General features: G+C 51.5%; 1 protein-coding gene across 1 annotated transcript in view; it reads right to left on the bottom strand.

The window, feature by feature from the left end:
* Positions 1 to 15,271, bottom strand: part of GAD2 (glutamate decarboxylase 2) — a 45,313-nt gene extending 30,042 nt beyond the window's left edge. Inside the window, exons 1-7 of the mRNA XM_064162725.1 lie at positions 14,619 to 15,271; positions 14,296 to 14,355; positions 14,002 to 14,151; positions 12,594 to 12,827; positions 7,566 to 7,656; positions 6,607 to 6,719; positions 2,649 to 2,764 (exon numbers count right to left, since the gene is read on the bottom strand). Coding sequence (XP_064018795.1) covers positions 2,649 to 2,764; positions 6,607 to 6,719; positions 7,566 to 7,656; positions 12,594 to 12,827; positions 14,002 to 14,151; positions 14,296 to 14,355; positions 14,619 to 14,694 — 840 coding nt within the window. The 5' untranslated portion in view covers positions 14,695 to 15,271. The remainder of the gene's footprint in view (positions 1 to 2,648; positions 2,765 to 6,606; positions 6,720 to 7,565; positions 7,657 to 12,593; positions 12,828 to 14,001; positions 14,152 to 14,295; positions 14,356 to 14,618) is intronic.
* Between the last annotated feature and the right edge of the window lie 2,524 nt (positions 15,272 to 17,795).

Raw genomic sequence — 17,795 nt, 5'->3', positions numbered from 1 at the left:
GCACAAGAAGCACCTATGATGCACTGGTGAACAGTGCAGGACTGCTTCTGCTGAAGGGCTGAGGGAAGATCTGCTCGCTGGGAACATGCATGGCTGGAACAGACACTTCACCTATTTTAAGCATCTAATGTAGGCTGTTTCTGTCAGGAGGCTGATCTCTCTGCATGGTCAGTGCACAGAAGTAGGTGAACCCCTCCCAGAGGTGATTTAGAATGTCTAACTTAAGGAATATTTAGGTTTCTAATTTGGGTGCTCCGAGGTTCTCTCCAGAGGTGCTTCTTTTCACTTGCAATTTAGGAACACAATACACTCCTGAATGAGGAAGGAAATTACTTAGGAGCTCTAAATTACTCTTCCCTTCCCCTCTCCTCCACTGGGAGTTGAACCTATCAGAGCATCAGACTGAGGCCAGATTCTGATGACAGTAACACTGGTGGCAGCTGTGGTGTAGCTGCACTCATTGATGGTAATGGAAGCTCTAGATTGGTAGGAACCAAACTAAGTCTGCTCTGTGATGGCAAAATGTTACCTGAGAATTGCTGATATTGGAATCTTTCTTTCTGGCTGAGAATTTTGAGGCAAAAATCTCCAAGTTCCTAACACATACCAGCAACTTTCAGCTTAGTTGGCTTCTGCCACAGATGCAGAGCTTGGGGAAACGTCAATAGCCTGCCCACAATCTGCTTGTTCCACAGCCATTGTCTTACAGAAGCATCCAGCTGTGGCAGAGAGAAACCAGTATCCAGCTGGGGGTCTAAACATAAGCAGAGCAGCATCTCTTTTTGTGTGCTACCACACCTGTTTGGTGTGATAAATGAGACAAAAGACATTTCAGATCTTTGAGTCTCTCTAAGTTCTTCTTGATGCTTGCTGTCTAGCAAGGGACTGCACCTTGAGGTCTGCAATTCCTCTAACAGCCTCTGCTCCTCTGAATGTTGGATCCTGATCCCATAGTCTTTGGGCAACTAAGAGTTAAAGGCTCTTATCTTCTTGCACCATGGTTTAACTTCCCTCAAAGACCTACCATTGCATACTTCAAAAAACTTGATGGAGGAAGAGACAAAAGTGCCCTTTCAAGATTGGAATCCACTGGAATGGATTTTAGATGCTGTTCTATGGATGCTCCAGTTACTTCATAGAATCATGGAATGGTTTAGGTTGGAAGGGACCTTAAAACTCATCTAGTTCCAGCACCCCACCATAGGCAGGGACACCTCCCACTAGAACAGGTCACTCAAGGCTCATCCAACCCCCTGTTTGGGTTTGGAATGTTTGATTTGCTAAGGGAACTGCTTCTTCCCTGGCATGAGAACACAATTATTGAAGCTCATTTCCTCATTTGGAGGATGATAGCACAATCTGGTTCATTGTTTAACATCCCTTGGCTAGGAACACAATGGAACTCCTAATGATAATAGCAGTTGTTGTTCTAAACAATCAGCCCGACCCTTATTTGCAAGACTGATTAGGTTTGTAACTTCCCCATGAATAATGCATCCCTAGCTGTACAACTCTGGAGAGCTGCTGCTCATCTGTGGAGTATCCCTCCCTTGGACTGCTCTGAGGACAACCACTCTGCCACGCAGAGTCCCTGCAGCTGCGTATTGCATCTCATCCTACTGCCATCAAAGGCAGCCTCAGGGGGATTTCCTCCTAGAGGTTTCTGGTTGGTGTTCAGGACACACTGCTCTTCACACAGAATGCTAAGTCCAGAAAAGGCAATCAGGAGGATGTTTTGTTACCTAACATGGACAGTATCCTGCTGAGCCTCAGTCACCAAATAGTCCTTTCTGGCTGATCTCAAACAGCTAAAGATAACTTTAAGAGGAGCCTGTGAAGAGAGCTTACAGACCCTCTTAGGTATAAACTTTCCTCTTCTCCTTCCTCCTGCACACATGTTCTCCACTGTTAAGCTGCAAGGGGTTTGAAACAGCCAGAAAGCCACAATGGTCCTCACAATACAGACAGAAGTATGACTTGTGTGTGACTGCTCAAAGAGCAAAAAGCTCTACGCTTGGTCCAGGAGAACCACTCTGATTCCTCCCCTGCACCTATCACCTCTTGCACTTCCAGTGCCTGTGACAAACCCTCACCTGCTGAAGCTTTGCTCCCTGGCAGAACCCCCCAGTAAAGCCCAGCTCCCCACCTTACACCTGGTGTACGCACAGAGAGCATTTCCATCCTGCTCTCCCCAGGTACCTTATCACCCTCTCACTGCATAACAGCAGCAGTGGGGTTGGCTAGAACCAGTCCCACCCAAAGTGACTTTCCTCTTCTCCCAGAGCGACCCAAACAAAAGACATTGCTGACAAAAGATGCTTGAAGCCCAGCGATGAGCTCTGGCTGTTTGATGTGCCCCTTACCATTCCCACGGACATTCATGCAGACACAAGGGCGAGCCAAACGATGGCAGTGGTTTACAGAGGCTGCTCTGCCTGAGTTTCAGCCGCAGACAGCACAGCTCACCTCTCTCTCTATCCAAAAGCAAGCCCCTTCCCACGTGTTTTTTAAGTCCCAGTGAAGGAATAACAGAAACAAAGGCAATTTGCTACAAATTCCCATTATTTTCTTCATCACAAATTCACACAAGCAGGTGTAACAGATAGGAAGGGGGGAGGTGGGGAAGGAAAAAAACATCAAACACATACATGTTCTGAGGTGAAGGCAACCAGCCTGGGAATAGCTGCCATTCCTTTTTCTTTAACTTCTGGGAACATCTTGAAACGTGCAATCAACATAGCATACATGTTAGATATGGCACCACCTGGAGTCCACAGTAATACACTGTTACTTTTGCTATGCAGTGTAATAGCATTGCAGAACACATGACAAGTCTCCCCACAGCTTGCCTGGCTCCACTGGTAACCTTTCTACCTCCTGGCAGAAACAAACAGGCAGCTTCCTCCTAGCTGGGTTGTGTAATTGCAGGACCTGCTCTGCCCAAATAACGAATCTATGCAAGATGTATCACTGCAAAATATGCCTGGGGCTTGCTTTCATCCTCATTTTCACCACTGTTTCTCTTCTAGACCCCAGTCCTGTCCATCACCACACAATCCCCACTCTGTTCCACCTCCCAAGCAAGCACCAACACAAGGTAGCTTCCGAAGGGGCTTCCAAGTGCAACCTCCCAGTGCAGGGTGGCCCTTTGGGGAGTCTCAGCAGTTATCTTCTGGATAACTGCAGTGGGAAGAGAAAGAAAAATGGATATTCTAACAAATGTTTCTCTTTTCACTTGTCCTCTGATGAGAGCAAGGGGGAAAGCTTAGGTGTCCCTGGCACTAGCTTAAAAAATAACCTCACTGGCACACATTGACTTAGAACACCCATTTCAAGATGGATATTTTAGCCACCCAGATGACAGCCCTGCACTGTTCTGCTCTCACACTGCAATTGCCAATGCATATGTTAAAAATCAGCACCCTGGGGGGGTCGTTTTGGAAGTTTTGGATAGTTATTTGTTTTATTTTACAGGCTGAGCCTGAGTGTCTAGAGTGGAGCAATGTTTGGGTATGCATCAATGCTGCCTGAGCACTATGGGGCTATAATGCAGAACCTGAGCACACAAACACACACAGAGGCATGTACACATAAAGACCAGCACTTTAGCCTGTGTATATACTACATATACATACTACATATGTGTATATACATGCACAGATTGTTCACATGTTGATGTTTATGCACATACATTTATATAATGCAGAGGTGTGTGCTGATGGTGGAGTTTGGGCTTTTAAATGGACAGGTCAGAGTGCAGCTGAGGTAGAGTTCAACTAACCCAGCTTTCATCCATCTCAAAATGGAGTGGAGAGCACAGAACATGCACTTTCAGAAGGTGGTTCAGCTCACCCTAAGGTGGCTGGCATGGCTTGCTGTATGCATGCACCCATCCCTCTCCCTTAAATTCAAGGGAGCTGCTCCAGGGCAGACACTCAGCTCTTTGACAGCCAAAGTGAGAAGATAAAGCCCATCCTTTAAGCAGATCAAGTAGCTCTGCTGAAAGCAGTGATGTTACAGCTGAGTGCTGGCAAATTAAACACTGCTTTGACTTCTGTGAGATTTGTATTTCCCTCACTGGAGATCTACATTCTGCTCCACAGCCCACAGAGACTGTGCCCTTCATTTCTAATCAGTGTCCTAGCCCTTGCTCTGGGCTCTCCTTGACCCCACTGACCCTCCTGTGAATCCAAGAGAAAATGCCACGTGCATTGCTGGCATGGGAGTCAACACAGATCAGGCTTTTTCTTCCCCTTTCAGCTATCTTGAGAGCTAGGAGCAGGTTTCCACACCTCACAAACAACAAAGATGTGGAGAGTTTGAGAGGAACCACTTGGGTGTCTGTCCCTAAAAGATGCAGATGTCATGTGAGGGCTGATGATGATGATTCAGGTGACTGAACTAAAGCATCCAAGTTGAAAAAATCTGGCCTATCTTGTCAGAAGTCATTGGCTCAGTGTCAAAAGAATCAAGACTGCAAGTTGAATTCCTTCAATACCAGGCTTTCCTATTTGTATTTATTCCTTAGCCATTCACCCTAAAAGCTTATTAATAAGCCCATATTCTGCCTTTACTTTGCAGCTGTGTTTACCCACACAGTTAATTGCAAGCAACAAAACACACCTACAGAATCTGGAGACAGTAATTAGGTCTTTATGCCTTGCTTGTGTTGAGGCTGTATATTTCATTGCAGAGAATGCAGTAAGCACCTTTCCTTTGCCATGGTAAAGGTCTTCAGCTAGAGCCATGACAGTTTAATATGAGGAGCACAGAGATTATTTTGATCAGTGCCTACAAAAGCAGAAGCTGCACATTGGCTACTGCTGCCTTCAAGTGAATTAATGCACTCTGCAGAAAGCAGAAGTTGCAGAGGAAGGAGCTGGGGCAGCACTGCATACCACAGGTACCTGCCTGCCACAGACCCCAGCCCCATGCAGCTGTCGGTGAGGTGCAGAGGGCTGACACTCCAGCAGCACCCTGACCCCCCAGGCCACACATGGACCTCTCTCTGGGATCCACTGCTCCCAGGAGGGATGGCAGTTCCTTTTGAGGTGTAGCATCTTGCCTGACTCACACTATCTCAGGAAGACTTTTGCAGACTGAGGCAGATCTGGTGCATGCACAGAGCCTCCCACCAATGCCTGTTATCTGTGCTCAGCCTCTGCCTGCCAGTTTGGCTGAGCAGCTTTGCTATTGCTCTTTTCTCCCCCCTTAGGTCCCTGACCAGACCAGTGAAGCTACTGTGGCTCAAGCCTGCCAGGTGAGGCACCAAAGACCAGCTGTACTGAGTCTGGCCAGAGACTGGGCTGTAATCAACCACAGGCCAGTTTAGCTAAGCTTTGGCTTAGGTCCTGCTCTCCTGCCGTGTTTAGATGCTGCCATGTGTGATGGAGGCCACGGCTTTGGTAGGGCTTTCAAGCACAGCACTAGAGCTGTCAGTGGCTTTGCTTTCAGTGCATCTTAAACAAAGACTCAACAGGAAGTAATGTAAATTCTTCTCATCTTTTCCTCCACCTCTGTGGGCAGATACAGGACAAAACTTCTGCACCATTTCTTATGTGTGCATTCAGAAGGGAAAAGCTGAAGATGAGCCCTGGCTGATCACAGAGTGAACTTTATCCCCCTGCCCTTGCAGAGCTGTACATCCTAGGCTGTTAGCAGAGAGGCCTTTGTTTCGCTCAACATCCAAACATTCCTTCTCTCTCCATTAGGTCAATGAACTTCCATTTCAGAGGGGCTCCTTCCCCACCAGCTACCAGTCTGTTCTCTTTTGACAAGCCAAGGTACTGTGCCCAATGTAAATTCTTTCAATTGCTCTGCAATTTGGTGAGATAGGCCGACATTTTTAGCTGTGAAATTCCAGGCTAAGGCAGGAGGTGACAAAGACTACAAATGCAAAGACTAAATGGAATGACTACAAAAAATAATGGTGATAAAAAAGCCTTCACAACGTAGCATTTGGCAGTCAGTGATTTCCCTCCCGTTAATCACGCTCACGTTTGAACTTATGATTTCCCTCCAGTTAGTCACACTCATTTTTTTCCTCACTGACTTGCTCTGAAGGATCCAGGTTTCTCAGCCTTTAAAGACTCAGACTAACCAGTGACCCAAGTACCCCACACTGAGCTCAGGCCAGCTCACACGTGGAGACCAAACTACACACTGTGACATCAGCAGCATCTCACCGCCTCCTCTAAAATAACCTAAAGGGGATGCTACATCTTTCCCTCTTGGCTCCAACCTCCCCTGCTGTGACAGAGAGCACTGGTGTGTTTCTTGCCTCCTTTGTTAATACAACAGTCTTTCCAGTTCATGTAATCCATTAAAATAGTGGGGGCAAAGCAAAACTGCAAGGCAAATGTCTCTTCTGATTCCACTTCCCCATGTGCCACTACAGCTGCTCATTGTAATGAAGTACAATTGGCACAAACCAGCCCCCACCATCATCACACCCCTGAAATCCATCACATGCAAGACTTTATCTCAGAGAGGCCACCGGTGGTTATTAGCAAGTGTCCCCTCCAACATGCACATTCAGTTAGGTTTACTCTTTAAACCACAGGGGAGGTCACACAGCACGGTCTGAGAAACAAAGATGTCAGGTACCAGGTGAAAATATCCCATCGCCACAGCCCCCTGGCCAGCCAACCATCTCTCTCATTTTCCTTAGTGTGACATATTCCAAAAGTACAAACACGGGAGCAATCTCATAGGTGAACCTGAAATGCAGTAATGGCCACATTTAATGCTTTGGTCTGCAACACTAACACAGCTTTTTGCAGCATTACAGAGCATTACAGCCACAACGCAGCCTGTCGTGCAGCGGGGAGAGACGCGTTTAACGGCATTGTTGGTAACCTTTCTTCTGGTTCAACCTCACATGGCTAGAAGGGGAAGTGCTGAGAGCACCCAGACTCCATTTCCACCCTTTTCAGTGACACAGACCTTGCCCACCTCCTCCAGGCTCAAGGCTTTGCCCTGTGTTCAAGAGCTGCAGGGCGTAGCCAGACCTTTGCCTTGCACAGACCTGTGTGCACGCCTAGGACTGTACACATCAGCAGCTCTGTTCATGATGGCAGGGCAGTGCACAAAGCCAGGCAAGTGCATCAAAATGCTTCCTAGTCTCAAAGTGACCCCACAGACACACTTGAAATTGTGCACCTCTTTCTTAGAGAAAGAATGGCTCTGGCTGTTCTGAGCATGCATTGCACATAAGCCCTCCCCACCGACGCAGCTGTTCCCTCAGCACACCTTTCATCGTACCTAGCTATGCATGCAAAAAGCTGAAACATTTTCTCCCATGCATGTTTTTTTTTGCACACATGCAGAATCCAGCACAGCTGACATCTTGTTAGGATGGTGAGATTTTACAGAAGACAGCCTTAGAGGCCCATGTTGAAAGCCTTAAAGGAAACAGGGCTCTTTATTTTCCCCCATCAAAATCTTCCCATTAAAAATGCTCTTTCTTTTTGTTCAGCTACAGCAGCAAATATCTTAGAGTGCAACTGTAAAACTGTATTAAATACTACCATGGGGAGGAAAACAAATTAAAACCTGCTACTTACATATTAGTATTAGCTGCTGATGTCAGCCAGTCTGCTGCCAATCCAACCATGTCCAATCCAGTTGAAAGTTGATTAAAATATCTGGGGTGCCCTGCATAAGATGGAAAGAGTGCTATCAAAAGGCTGATGACTCTGAATGAAACTATTCAGTGCTGGACAGTCTGTTTACCTCTGGATTTCTATAGAGGAGGAAATGCTTTCAAGGCAACGAAACAAAGCAAACAGCACTAAATAAATTTCTTGGGAAAGGGCAGGATCTCTCTTGGGAAAAAAAAAAAAAAGACAAGGCAGGATTTCTCTTCTTTCCCTAAAATCAGTAATTACCCTGAGCGCAGAGTAACGAGTTCCAGCATTCCCTATTATCTTCTCAATGTGCCTGGAAAATTAGCACATGGCTGCCTCACAAAAATAGCTGTTTGCTGCCGTTAGCGTGTCACATGTTGTCACTGGATGTGGTTTTGCCTGGCTAGGTTTGAAAGGCAGGCACGAGACACCATCTGAAGAGCTTGCCAGGGCATGTAGCATCAGTGATGAATGGCTAATGATTGTAATAGGCAGGGAGAGGGGAGAAAATGGAACATTTTGGTGACTGCTTTGCACATGACTCAGTGGCTGATGATTGTAGGGAGATGGCAGGGAAGGTGGCAGTCCTTGTCACTTCTCTCCTCTCAGGGCCATCACAAATAGCCTGGCTGCTCACGACTGTGACCTAAGCAAACCCCACGCCAGCCAGCATCCCTGCCCCGGCACAATGACGCTCAAGAATACTCCACGAGCTGATAGTCCTGGGGGCAGTATAATTGGATCCCCATTTTTTCCCCAAAAATCCTGCTAGAGATTTTTCTTAGCAACATGCCTAGAGCCATTAAACCCAGGTGCCATTAAAATTCCACTTTTAGTAGCTGTTCCCCACAAGCCCTTGTTAAGTGGCATAATTACCAGTACAAATTAGGCACAGTTCATAATTAAATGCTATCCAACCCAAAGGAAGGCTGCCTCTGCTTGGAAAACACCTGTCCTGACCCACAGACAACAACACACTGCTATTGCCATCACAGAAAACAAGAGATAGAGCAAGGTGATTGAGGAAATGCAACTTCAGCACCAAAAGCGTTTTTGGTCTCCGGTGGCCTCTTATCAGGCACGGACACATGGCTGGCAGAGCAGCACAGGGAATTGCTCCTCAGCTGCCACCATGCAGCACACAAAGGCACAGAAATCGTGCTCTGCAGACAGACCAGAGCAGGGGATATGGGCTGGGGAGAGGGGCACACATGCAAAATCCAGCTCCCTGCACCCTTAATCCAAGACGAGCTCCATGTCACTGCCGTCTTGCCTGACTGCATCTTGTACCAAGCTCTCCTCACTGGAGACAGAAGCTGTCACTGTCCTTTGGTCCATGCTGCCCAGGACAGGTAGCCAGGCACTGAGGGACACTGCTGAGATCCAGCAGGATGAGCAGGATCTGGCTGGTGCCCTCCATATTCTTGAGTGGAGTAGGTGGGCCAGGACCACACATGTACCCCACTAGGGCTGTGACCCTGTGCCAGCGGCTCTGCCTGCAGAGGACTGCCTCTTCTGCAGAGGATTGACACTGCCCTGACAATAGGACCTAAAAGACAGTTTGGTATTTATAATTTGGGTTCAATTTCACATCCAAGCTTCCAAGTGGGTTCCCAAATTCTGCCAGAAAGCAACAGAAAATTTGGAGCTGAAAGCTTTTGGTGAATCTGGGCCACAAGAAAGCTGAAAGTGGCCAGGAAAAGTCCTGCTTTGGAAATAAATCCCCGCTGAAAAGCTGGTGAGCAGCAGAACTCGCATTTGCAGCTGCAGTGTCTCGGCAGCTTTCTGTCAGTCCCGTTCCCAGCCCCAGGCGACAGCCCTGTTGTCACTGCTGGTTTCTTCAAGGGAGCCTCACAGCACACCTCCTGCTCCGGAACGCTGCAGGAGTAGGGCCGGCTGCATGCAGGGATCGGGGCAGCCGCACCCTGGAGCCAGCAGCATCCAGCTCCTAGAGACACCAGTGACAGCTTCTTGCTCCTACAGAGACATCAGTGTGAACAGAGCAGGAGCTGCCGCTGCCGCTGCTGCTGCCAGGGCTGCTGGGGGAGCCTCCAGAGCCTCCATCAGCCCCTTCCCCAAGGCCCTTCCCTCCTGCAGCACGGCTTCAGCACGCAGCGGTAGGGATCACAGCACCCCACTTTGACTCCGAGCTCGGCTGCCAGCATTTGTCCACGCAGGTGACAGCCTAGCGTGGGAGCGAGCTCTCCTCCCTCGGCTGGAGGGCCATGGAAAATTCTGGCTGTGCCTGAAGAGCAGGCTCCAGCGGGCAGAGTTTGAGAGAGACGGGCAGGAATCGCCAGCTGGGTGCTGTCTGCCTGAGGTGCATGTCCTTTGTCGTGGCTGTCCCTGAACAAAGAGGTGATCGGAACGGAATGACAGGGAGAAGGGAGCAGGGGAGATGCGAACGCAGGAGATTACTGCTCGCTGGCTGGTTTAGCAGCACGCAGTGTACCCACGCGTATTCCAAAGAGGGGAGAGGAGAGGCAAGATCTGCGGCTGAGGCGCAGGGATGGACAGGGTTGGGCTCTCCCTGCCAGGAATGCGCCTTTGTGCCCCACGCCCTCCTCTCAGACGTGCCCCTCTCTGCATCAGGTCTGAGGCACGGCCATCCCCCAGCCGGAGCACGCAGCCTCGGCAGTGAGAAGCAGGGCTGGGCAAACCAGACAGCGTGGAGAAGGTGATGGCTGGTGCCACTGGGTTTGGCTTTGCCCACAGCCGCACGCAGCCTGCTACCAGCATCAGGGGCTGCCAGGCTGGACCAGTGCCAGCTCTTCACACCCTTCCTGGGGTCTCCAAGCCCTTTTTAAACGTCTGCACTTCGATTTTACCACTGAGCATTACACAGGAACTGAATTTCACATTCAAGTATCCCTGCATTCGCAGACGCTGCCTTTTATATTCTCTCAGATAAAATTCTCCCCGAGGGTAGGTGCTGGTAGTTGGTAAAGGGTTAGAAAGCTGTTTGTTGCTCCTCCAAGACACCCCAGCAAACTGTGACACGTAAGCAACACCTGGGACCATCCCACACTTGCCCCTTGGCTAAAAAAATCAGCCATCCAGGTCCTCAAATCTCAATCGGGGAGCAGGGCTGGGCCTTGGGGCTCCATCTCTGGGGCTAATCTGAGCAACACAATTTATTTTGCAATCAGCCTCCCCAGCCCTTGCAGCCAAACGATGCCCAGACCCCCCTCAGTCCAGGAGGGGCCATGTCCAAAGAGCTTTTGCAAGCAGGAGCAGAGGCAAACCCCCCACCGCCAGAAACCTCACTGCACTGTCCTTCCTCTGAGGGTATTTCAAGAGATTTAGTCCAAAGCAATGCCTAAAGGGTGTAAATCCTGCACATTTCCTGACTCTCCCCCGTGCAGGGCTGGGTGTCTGCCCCAAGGTGCTGAAGAACAGCAGCAGCAGCCAAGTGAAGCAGTTCTGCACCCACCCCCTTCCCCTCCCAAGCTGAACCAACCCCCACTACACCCCTGCAGCTCACACAGCCCTCCCCAGCACCAGCCCTCTGACCTCTGAAAACATCGTTTTCACTAAAACAGCTTGTAAGACGCCAAGGAGGGAAAGCCTCACCTACTTACAGGAAAAGGCAGCATTGTTTTAAAGAGCCTTTTTTGGATGCACAAAATGAAACCGGTCCACTACCTTAAACCAAAGAAAGATTAACCAGAACCACTTAATAAACCCTGTTTCTTTCACTTCCCACCATCACGCATCCTGTGTTTCACAGCAGTCCGTGAAAACGTTATTTCCTCTGCCCTACCCAGACGTATCACATGCATCACTGGACCGATCGACTTTGCTCCTGTGGACATCGTTTATCTAACTATTTATTCCAATATTTCACAGGCGTTTTGACAGCACCCGACTCGTGCATCAAAAACGTCTAACTGGATGTTTTCTTCTCGACGAGAAGGGTTACACAGATCCCCCCACAATCTTCACTCGGTCTGTTTCGTGTGTTCCCACCATCCCCACCCCAGAGGTGCCCAAACCTATTTTGTTTTGTTTCCCCTCAGCCTCTCTTCACAAATCAGCCTTTTGTCTCTCACTTATCGCCACCCATTTGTTTTGAAGCATTTTCTCTGTAATTCGGATGCCCACTAAGAGCTCCTCGCACTCCCCACTATTGCCCAGCCGCGGCCGTTGATTGCACCCTTATGTACCCTCAGACCCAGTTTGTTTAAGGTGGCCACGGGTGCAGGGCTGGGGCTTTCCCGTGCTGTCTCCCTCACGCCAAGCCCGTACTGGGGGCAAGTTTAACAGGAGCGATCCCAGACAGGCAGGAACCAGCCCATCCTTGCCCTCCCCAGAGGAAAAAAAAACACCACAATAACAAAAGGCTGTTAAACCAATTGGGGCTTTGGTTCTATGGCTTCAGCCCCAACTTGAAAAAACAACCAACCCTGAGCACTCCTGTGCTCAGTTCTGCCAAATCCCCCTGGGGTTTTATGTCCTGCAGGTAAGGACACGGACGCGGCAAATGGCCGCTCACGGCTCCCATTTACAGGATGTTTGCCGGGATTTTGGCTCCCCCGTGGGCTGCTCCCTGCTCCCCCCACCGCAGGGACGCTCTCCTCGCCCAGCCCCAGCCAACCCCGAGGTGTGCTGCGGCCAGGGGTGACCCTCGGGCCATCGCGTGTAGAACGGATGGAAAGGAAAGGAAGAAAGTGGCACAGGCGGCGAAAAGGCTGCTCGGTGGCACATTCGGCAGCTCCGAGGCACGGAAACATTAATTTTAAACGGGAATGGGTGTGCAACGCTGTGCTGACAGCCACCGAAGCCGGGTTGCCGGAGTGTTCCATCATTTAGGAACAACGATTCCCGTCTCCGCTAGAAATTGCTTGGCAAGTGACAAAACACTGCTGCTGCTGCTTCAATCTTGAGCATTTCGAGATAAAACGAAATGATAGCTTTAATCAATGGGCGGGCCCGTGTCGGGTAGAAAATGAGCATGGCCATTACCTGTTTTAATTGCATACTTCAGAGTCGTTCTGCAGTTCAATAAAATTTCTTCCAAGGTCTGCGGCTGGTCTGCCAGTTCCCAGTTATATTCCTGGAGCAGCTCGTTTGGGTAATGGAAATCAATAACTTTTGTTGATCTATCAAAACTTTTTGCCACATACTGAAGTAAAATGTCCACAACATCTTGTAGGAAAGACATAGTCGTTATTTCTCCGTCGCATGCCGGCAGAAGATCTGGGAGGGGTGGAGAAACGAAAAGTTAACTTTGTTTTACGACTGTAGACACAGATTTTGGACAAAAGGCTTCTCCCATTTATGCTTAGGGAATCTTTTCAGTTCACTCAACACAAACAGACTTTGTTTTCATTTGACAAGAAAATGGCTAAGGATGCATTTTAGGGAAGAATCCGAGAGGTAACAGGTTTTAACATTCTATCTAAAAGAGCGGATTTTGCTCGCTGTGCATTTCAGAGTAATTTTTAAGACAACGAGAGTGAGGAAACAAAGAAAAGGGGGAAATGTATCTCAAGAAACAGAAAGATTGGGAAGCAAACGCTAAAGGAAGCACTCAAACTCCCCTGCCATTTGCCTTGCAATAAAACACCCACATCGTGACTCCCCAGCTCAGGGAACTTGTTGATAATTTAATGCCTTTTTCGAAGGCGACGCTGCACGATCTTGCAGCGCACAGCCTCGGCATCTTTTGTCTGAGTGCCACGGCTCAGGCTGAACCGAGCTGTAGCTGAAGCCCCTAATTTGAGGTACCCCCGGAGCGATCATACGGGGAGCAACAAAGGCACAGGGTGCCCGCAGCAGCTCTTCCGCGGCGGGTCCAGGAGGGCAAAGCTCGTCACGGGCTGCCGTGCAAACCGGAGAGTTTCTGGCCACTGCGTTTCCTCGGGGAACTGGGATCTGTTTAGTAGTGGAGCCGCTACCTCCAAGGTCAGAAAAGGCGAATTAAAAGGAACCGGTAAGAGAGCGCTCGCTCTCCGTCCTCCCTTCAAACCTTAACGACATCGCAGGGACTGGAGCCAGAAGGTCGCTGCTGTCAGAACTCCTCTAGAAGCAGCAACCTGCAGGCTTCAGCACGCCGGGCTTTAACTGTTGTGGTTTGGGGTTTTTTTTGCTTTCTCTCCTTTTGTTAGTTTTTTGTCTGTGTCTGATTGTTTTTTTGGGGTTTTTGGGGGTTTTTGTGGTTTTTTTTTCCCAGGTTTGAGAAATGCTGTGTTCTGTATCGGGGGGCTCAGGGGTCGGCAGAGGCTGAGGGCTCGGTGCTCCGCGGAGCCGCCACCGCTCACCGTCGGGCCCCTGGGCTCTCCGCACCGCGAGCAGAGGCAATTTCCCGACCGAGCCGCTGTGGTTTTGGGGTTAGTTTTAGGGATGCAGAGTGGCCCGGGAGCTTCATTACCTGTTGAGTGCAGAAAGGCGTAATTCACCTCCGTTTTTTGGCAGGCGCAGGGTTTTTTGTCGCAGGTACAGGCCGGCCGCTGCTCCGCTGCCCCCGGGGCTGCCCTGGCGCCGGTTTCCACGGTCTTCTCGGCATCTCCGTAGAGTAGGGCTTGACAGTGACAGGGACAAACGGCCTCAGCAGCGCAGCATCAACCCCTGTATGTGTCCCCCACCCTCTCCGCCCTCCCCGCCCCGGGGCAGGGCCCGGCGGCCGCCCGCCAGCGCTCCGCAGCCTCGCCTCCGCCACCCTTACCGCAGAGTTTGTTTCCGATCCCTCCTGTAAACTTCTGCGCAACCTGGCACCAGGCTCTGGCTGCAAGAAAAAAAGGAACGGAGGGTCTGTGGGGTCGGGCGTGGGCAGGGGAAGCCTCGTCTCACACCCGGTACTGCGCCCCGGTAACCCCCCGCCCAGCCCAGCCAAGCCGGGTCAGACTGGAGCCGTCGTCGGTCCCCGCCGCTCCGGCTCTCCGGTCAAGCCACCACAAAGGGGTCTTCTGTACCCGGGCAGCGCTGCCGCGGACGCTCCGCGGTTCCGTCGGGTCGGTCCCACCCGGCTGCTCGGCGGTCCCCCCTTACCTGTGCCGGGGTTGTCGGCGGCCGCAGATCCCTCCTCGGCCCCGAAGGGCCAGAAGCCGGACCCGGGGCTTGCCATAGCGAAGGCGAATCGGTGGGGAGGGCAAGGAGCGGCGAGCAGCTGCCCAGGCGGCCTGAGCGAGTGTGCGGTGTGAGTGTGCGGGTGTGTAAGTGCGTGCGGCTGCGCCAGGCGGCAGCAGGCGAGGGGGCGGGGGCGCCCCGGGCACGCGTGGGTGGGAGCGTCTCCAGTGGGCGCCCCCGAGCTGCCGCCAGCGGCTGCCCTCTTGCCTGGAACAGGGCAGGCGGCGCTGCGGGGGTCGGGGGAGGTGACCCTCCGAGGAGGGCAGAGACGCCGGTGAGGGCCGCGAAGGGTCTCTAGCGCCCAGCACCAAAGACGCGAGGGGAGGGTAGAGCTTGGGGCAGACCCGAATCCTAAGGCAGCCTGCCCTGCGGCTGCTTCGTGAGGAACGGGGAGCGAGGTGTCTTGTGCCGCTTCCACCCCACCGACGAGAGGCCGAAGCTCCCCGGCATAGTCGCGGCGAGCTGAAGGTGATTTTTTGGGCTTGGGCACGGGCAGCCGCGGCGCTACAGCTCAGCGCCCCGAGGGGAGGGCTGGGACAGCGGTTGCTGAGGCTACGAGGAAGCGTCCACAGATCTGTCAGCTGCTACGCCCCGAGAACCAGCTCCCGGTCCTCATTCCCTGCACCGAGGCAGCCCCGCGGCTGCGAGCTGGGGAGTCTCGGGCAGCACCGAGGCCGGGACAGCGCCTGGCGCAGACGACGTGCAGCAGGCAAAGGGACAGCGAGGGACAGGCCTCCCGAGCCCCGCCGCCCGTGAGCCCAGCCCTGCTGGCAGCGACCGGCGGCGGCCCGGGGGTCTGGGACGGCGGCTGGAGGGAAGGCGCTGGGGCGGGAGCGGCTCCGGCTCCCCACTCCCACTGCCGGGCTCGGCAGAGGGGTCACGGCTGCGATCCCGAGTAGGTGACGGGAGGAGCCCTGCGTGACGCCGAGGCTGCCTAGGGCGGCCCGGGGTCCTGCCCAGCATGAGTCCCGGCATCCCCACCCACTGCCGGGGTCTCTCCGCAGCTCCCGGGGATAAGGAACCCGCCAGAGCCGTACTGGCCGCTCTAACCCCGTGGGTGGTAGCAGGTTTTAGAGGCAAGACTGGAAGAAGAGGTAAATCGCTGAGCTCCATTTCTCCCCGACGTCGTTTCTGAAGGCGGCCGAAGCTCTCCCAGCCAGCGAGTTCTCCGCGGCAACACGGAGCCCTTCCTTGCCGTGCTCTGCTCGCACGGGTGGGATTTGAAGAGCTGACCCTGGGGGGCTGAACACGTCAGGGCAGGAGCTGGCCCTGCAGAGAGCAATGGCCACGCAGGCATCCAGTGCTCCTCGCAGCAGGCCCTGGGGCTCCCAGCCTGTGGTCAGCCCAGGTCTTCTCTTTCTGCAGGCACCCACACGGGTTCCAGGACCGGCCCTCTGTGAAATGTCACGGAGGTGGCTTGATAGAAAAGTAAAACCGAAGTGTCCTGTTGGGAAAGCGAAAGCAAAGCGGCCCCGATGTGAAAGTGCAGGTCTGGTGGAGATTCCAGGTCACACCGGCTGGAAGGACACACTGCCTGTAACTCAGGCTTTCTGCAGCCAGCAGCTGCTGTCAGCTCTTCCCGGCCTCGGCTCTTTCACACTGCAGCCCACAGCACTTGGTCAGCTCCGGGTGCAATTCAGACACAACCAACCCCATCGCTGCCTTCTGTACGTTTATTCACCACTTTAACAACACACGAAAAAGCAACTTTCCAAGGGAGTTCAACATTTAAACAATGCATTGCAGATTTTACAACGCAGCAAGTTGTTAATCGGGTGCACAGACTCATAACTAGTTACAGATCTGGAAGCAGTGGTTACCTGTCTCTAGGATCTGGAAGCAGTGGTTACCTGTCTCTAGGATCAGGAAGCAGTGGCTACCTGTCTCTAGGATCTGGAAGCAGTGTTTACCTGTCTCTGGGATCTGGAAGAAGAGGTTACCTGTCTCTGGGATCTGGAAGCAGTGGCTACCTGTCTCTGGGATCAGGAAGAAGAGGTTACCTGTCTCTGGGATCTGGAAGCAGTGGTTACCTGTCTCTGGGATCAGAAAGAAGAGGTTACCTGTCTCTGGGATCTGGAAGCAGTGGCTACCTGTCTCTGGGATCTGGAAGCAGTGGTTACCTGTCTCTGGGATCAGGAAGAAGAGGTTACCTGTCTCTGGGATCTGGAAGCAGTGGCTACCTGTCTCTGGGATCTGGAAGAAGAGGTTACCTGTCTCTGGGATCTGGAAGCAGTGGCTACCTGTCTCTGGGATCAGGAAGAAGAGGTTAGCTGTCTCTGGGATCTGGAAGCAGTGGTTACCTGTCTCTGGGATCAGAAAGAAGAGGTTAGCTGTCTCTGGGATCTGGAAGCAGTGGTTACCTGTCTCCAGAGAAAGAACAGACAAAAAATCCCAAGCCCTGTGGCTCACTGCTGCCATCAGTTGCAGCATTTAGGAGAGCTAAGCTCAGAGGCAGGATCAGGCCTTTATACCAGCGTCATGAAATTTGCCTTCTCTTGCTTTGCAGCTGGGAACATGCAATTGTTAATCCTGAAAGGAAGCAGCAATTAGCTGTGTGCTTTCTGCAAAATGAGGTCTGTTGAATAAGAGACTGGGGGAAAATTTCAACGGGGTGGCCACTGCTTTTATTTCCACTTAATTTCTAGTGGAACTGATTAAGAAGGATCATTACATTCAGGCAGCAATCAGCCAGACAGTGTATTTCTATTCCTTTCTTGGCACCCCAGAGATTAAGATTCCCAAAATTCTAAAGCAAATGAGAACAAAGCAAACACGATTGAAAAGTTCATCACTTAGTCACGAAGCTGAGAGGCAGAGGGCTGCATATTACTTCCCATAAATGAACATCTCCAACATAAGGATTATACACACAATATTGACCTTTAAAACTGGCTACTAGCTTTACAGGGAAGCCAATAATGAGATAAACTGCCATAGTGTGCTGTCCAATTAATCATTTCTGTTTGTTTTCGTTGGAGGGACGCTTGCCTCAAGCAGGTCATCCCAAAATTCAGGCATTGTAAACCTAAAACGAGCAGAAATTTGCCTGGGGTGTTCTTGTAATTTCATTTTATGCCCCCCCCCCCCCCCCCTTAAAAC

The sequence above is a fragment of the Pogoniulus pusillus genome, chromosome 23, assembly GCF_015220805.1.
Source record: "Pogoniulus pusillus isolate bPogPus1 chromosome 23, bPogPus1.pri, whole genome shotgun sequence".
Lineage (NCBI taxonomy): Eukaryota > Metazoa > Chordata > Aves > Piciformes > Lybiidae > Pogoniulus > Pogoniulus pusillus.
This window is presented reverse-complemented; position numbering and strand designations above follow the sequence as displayed.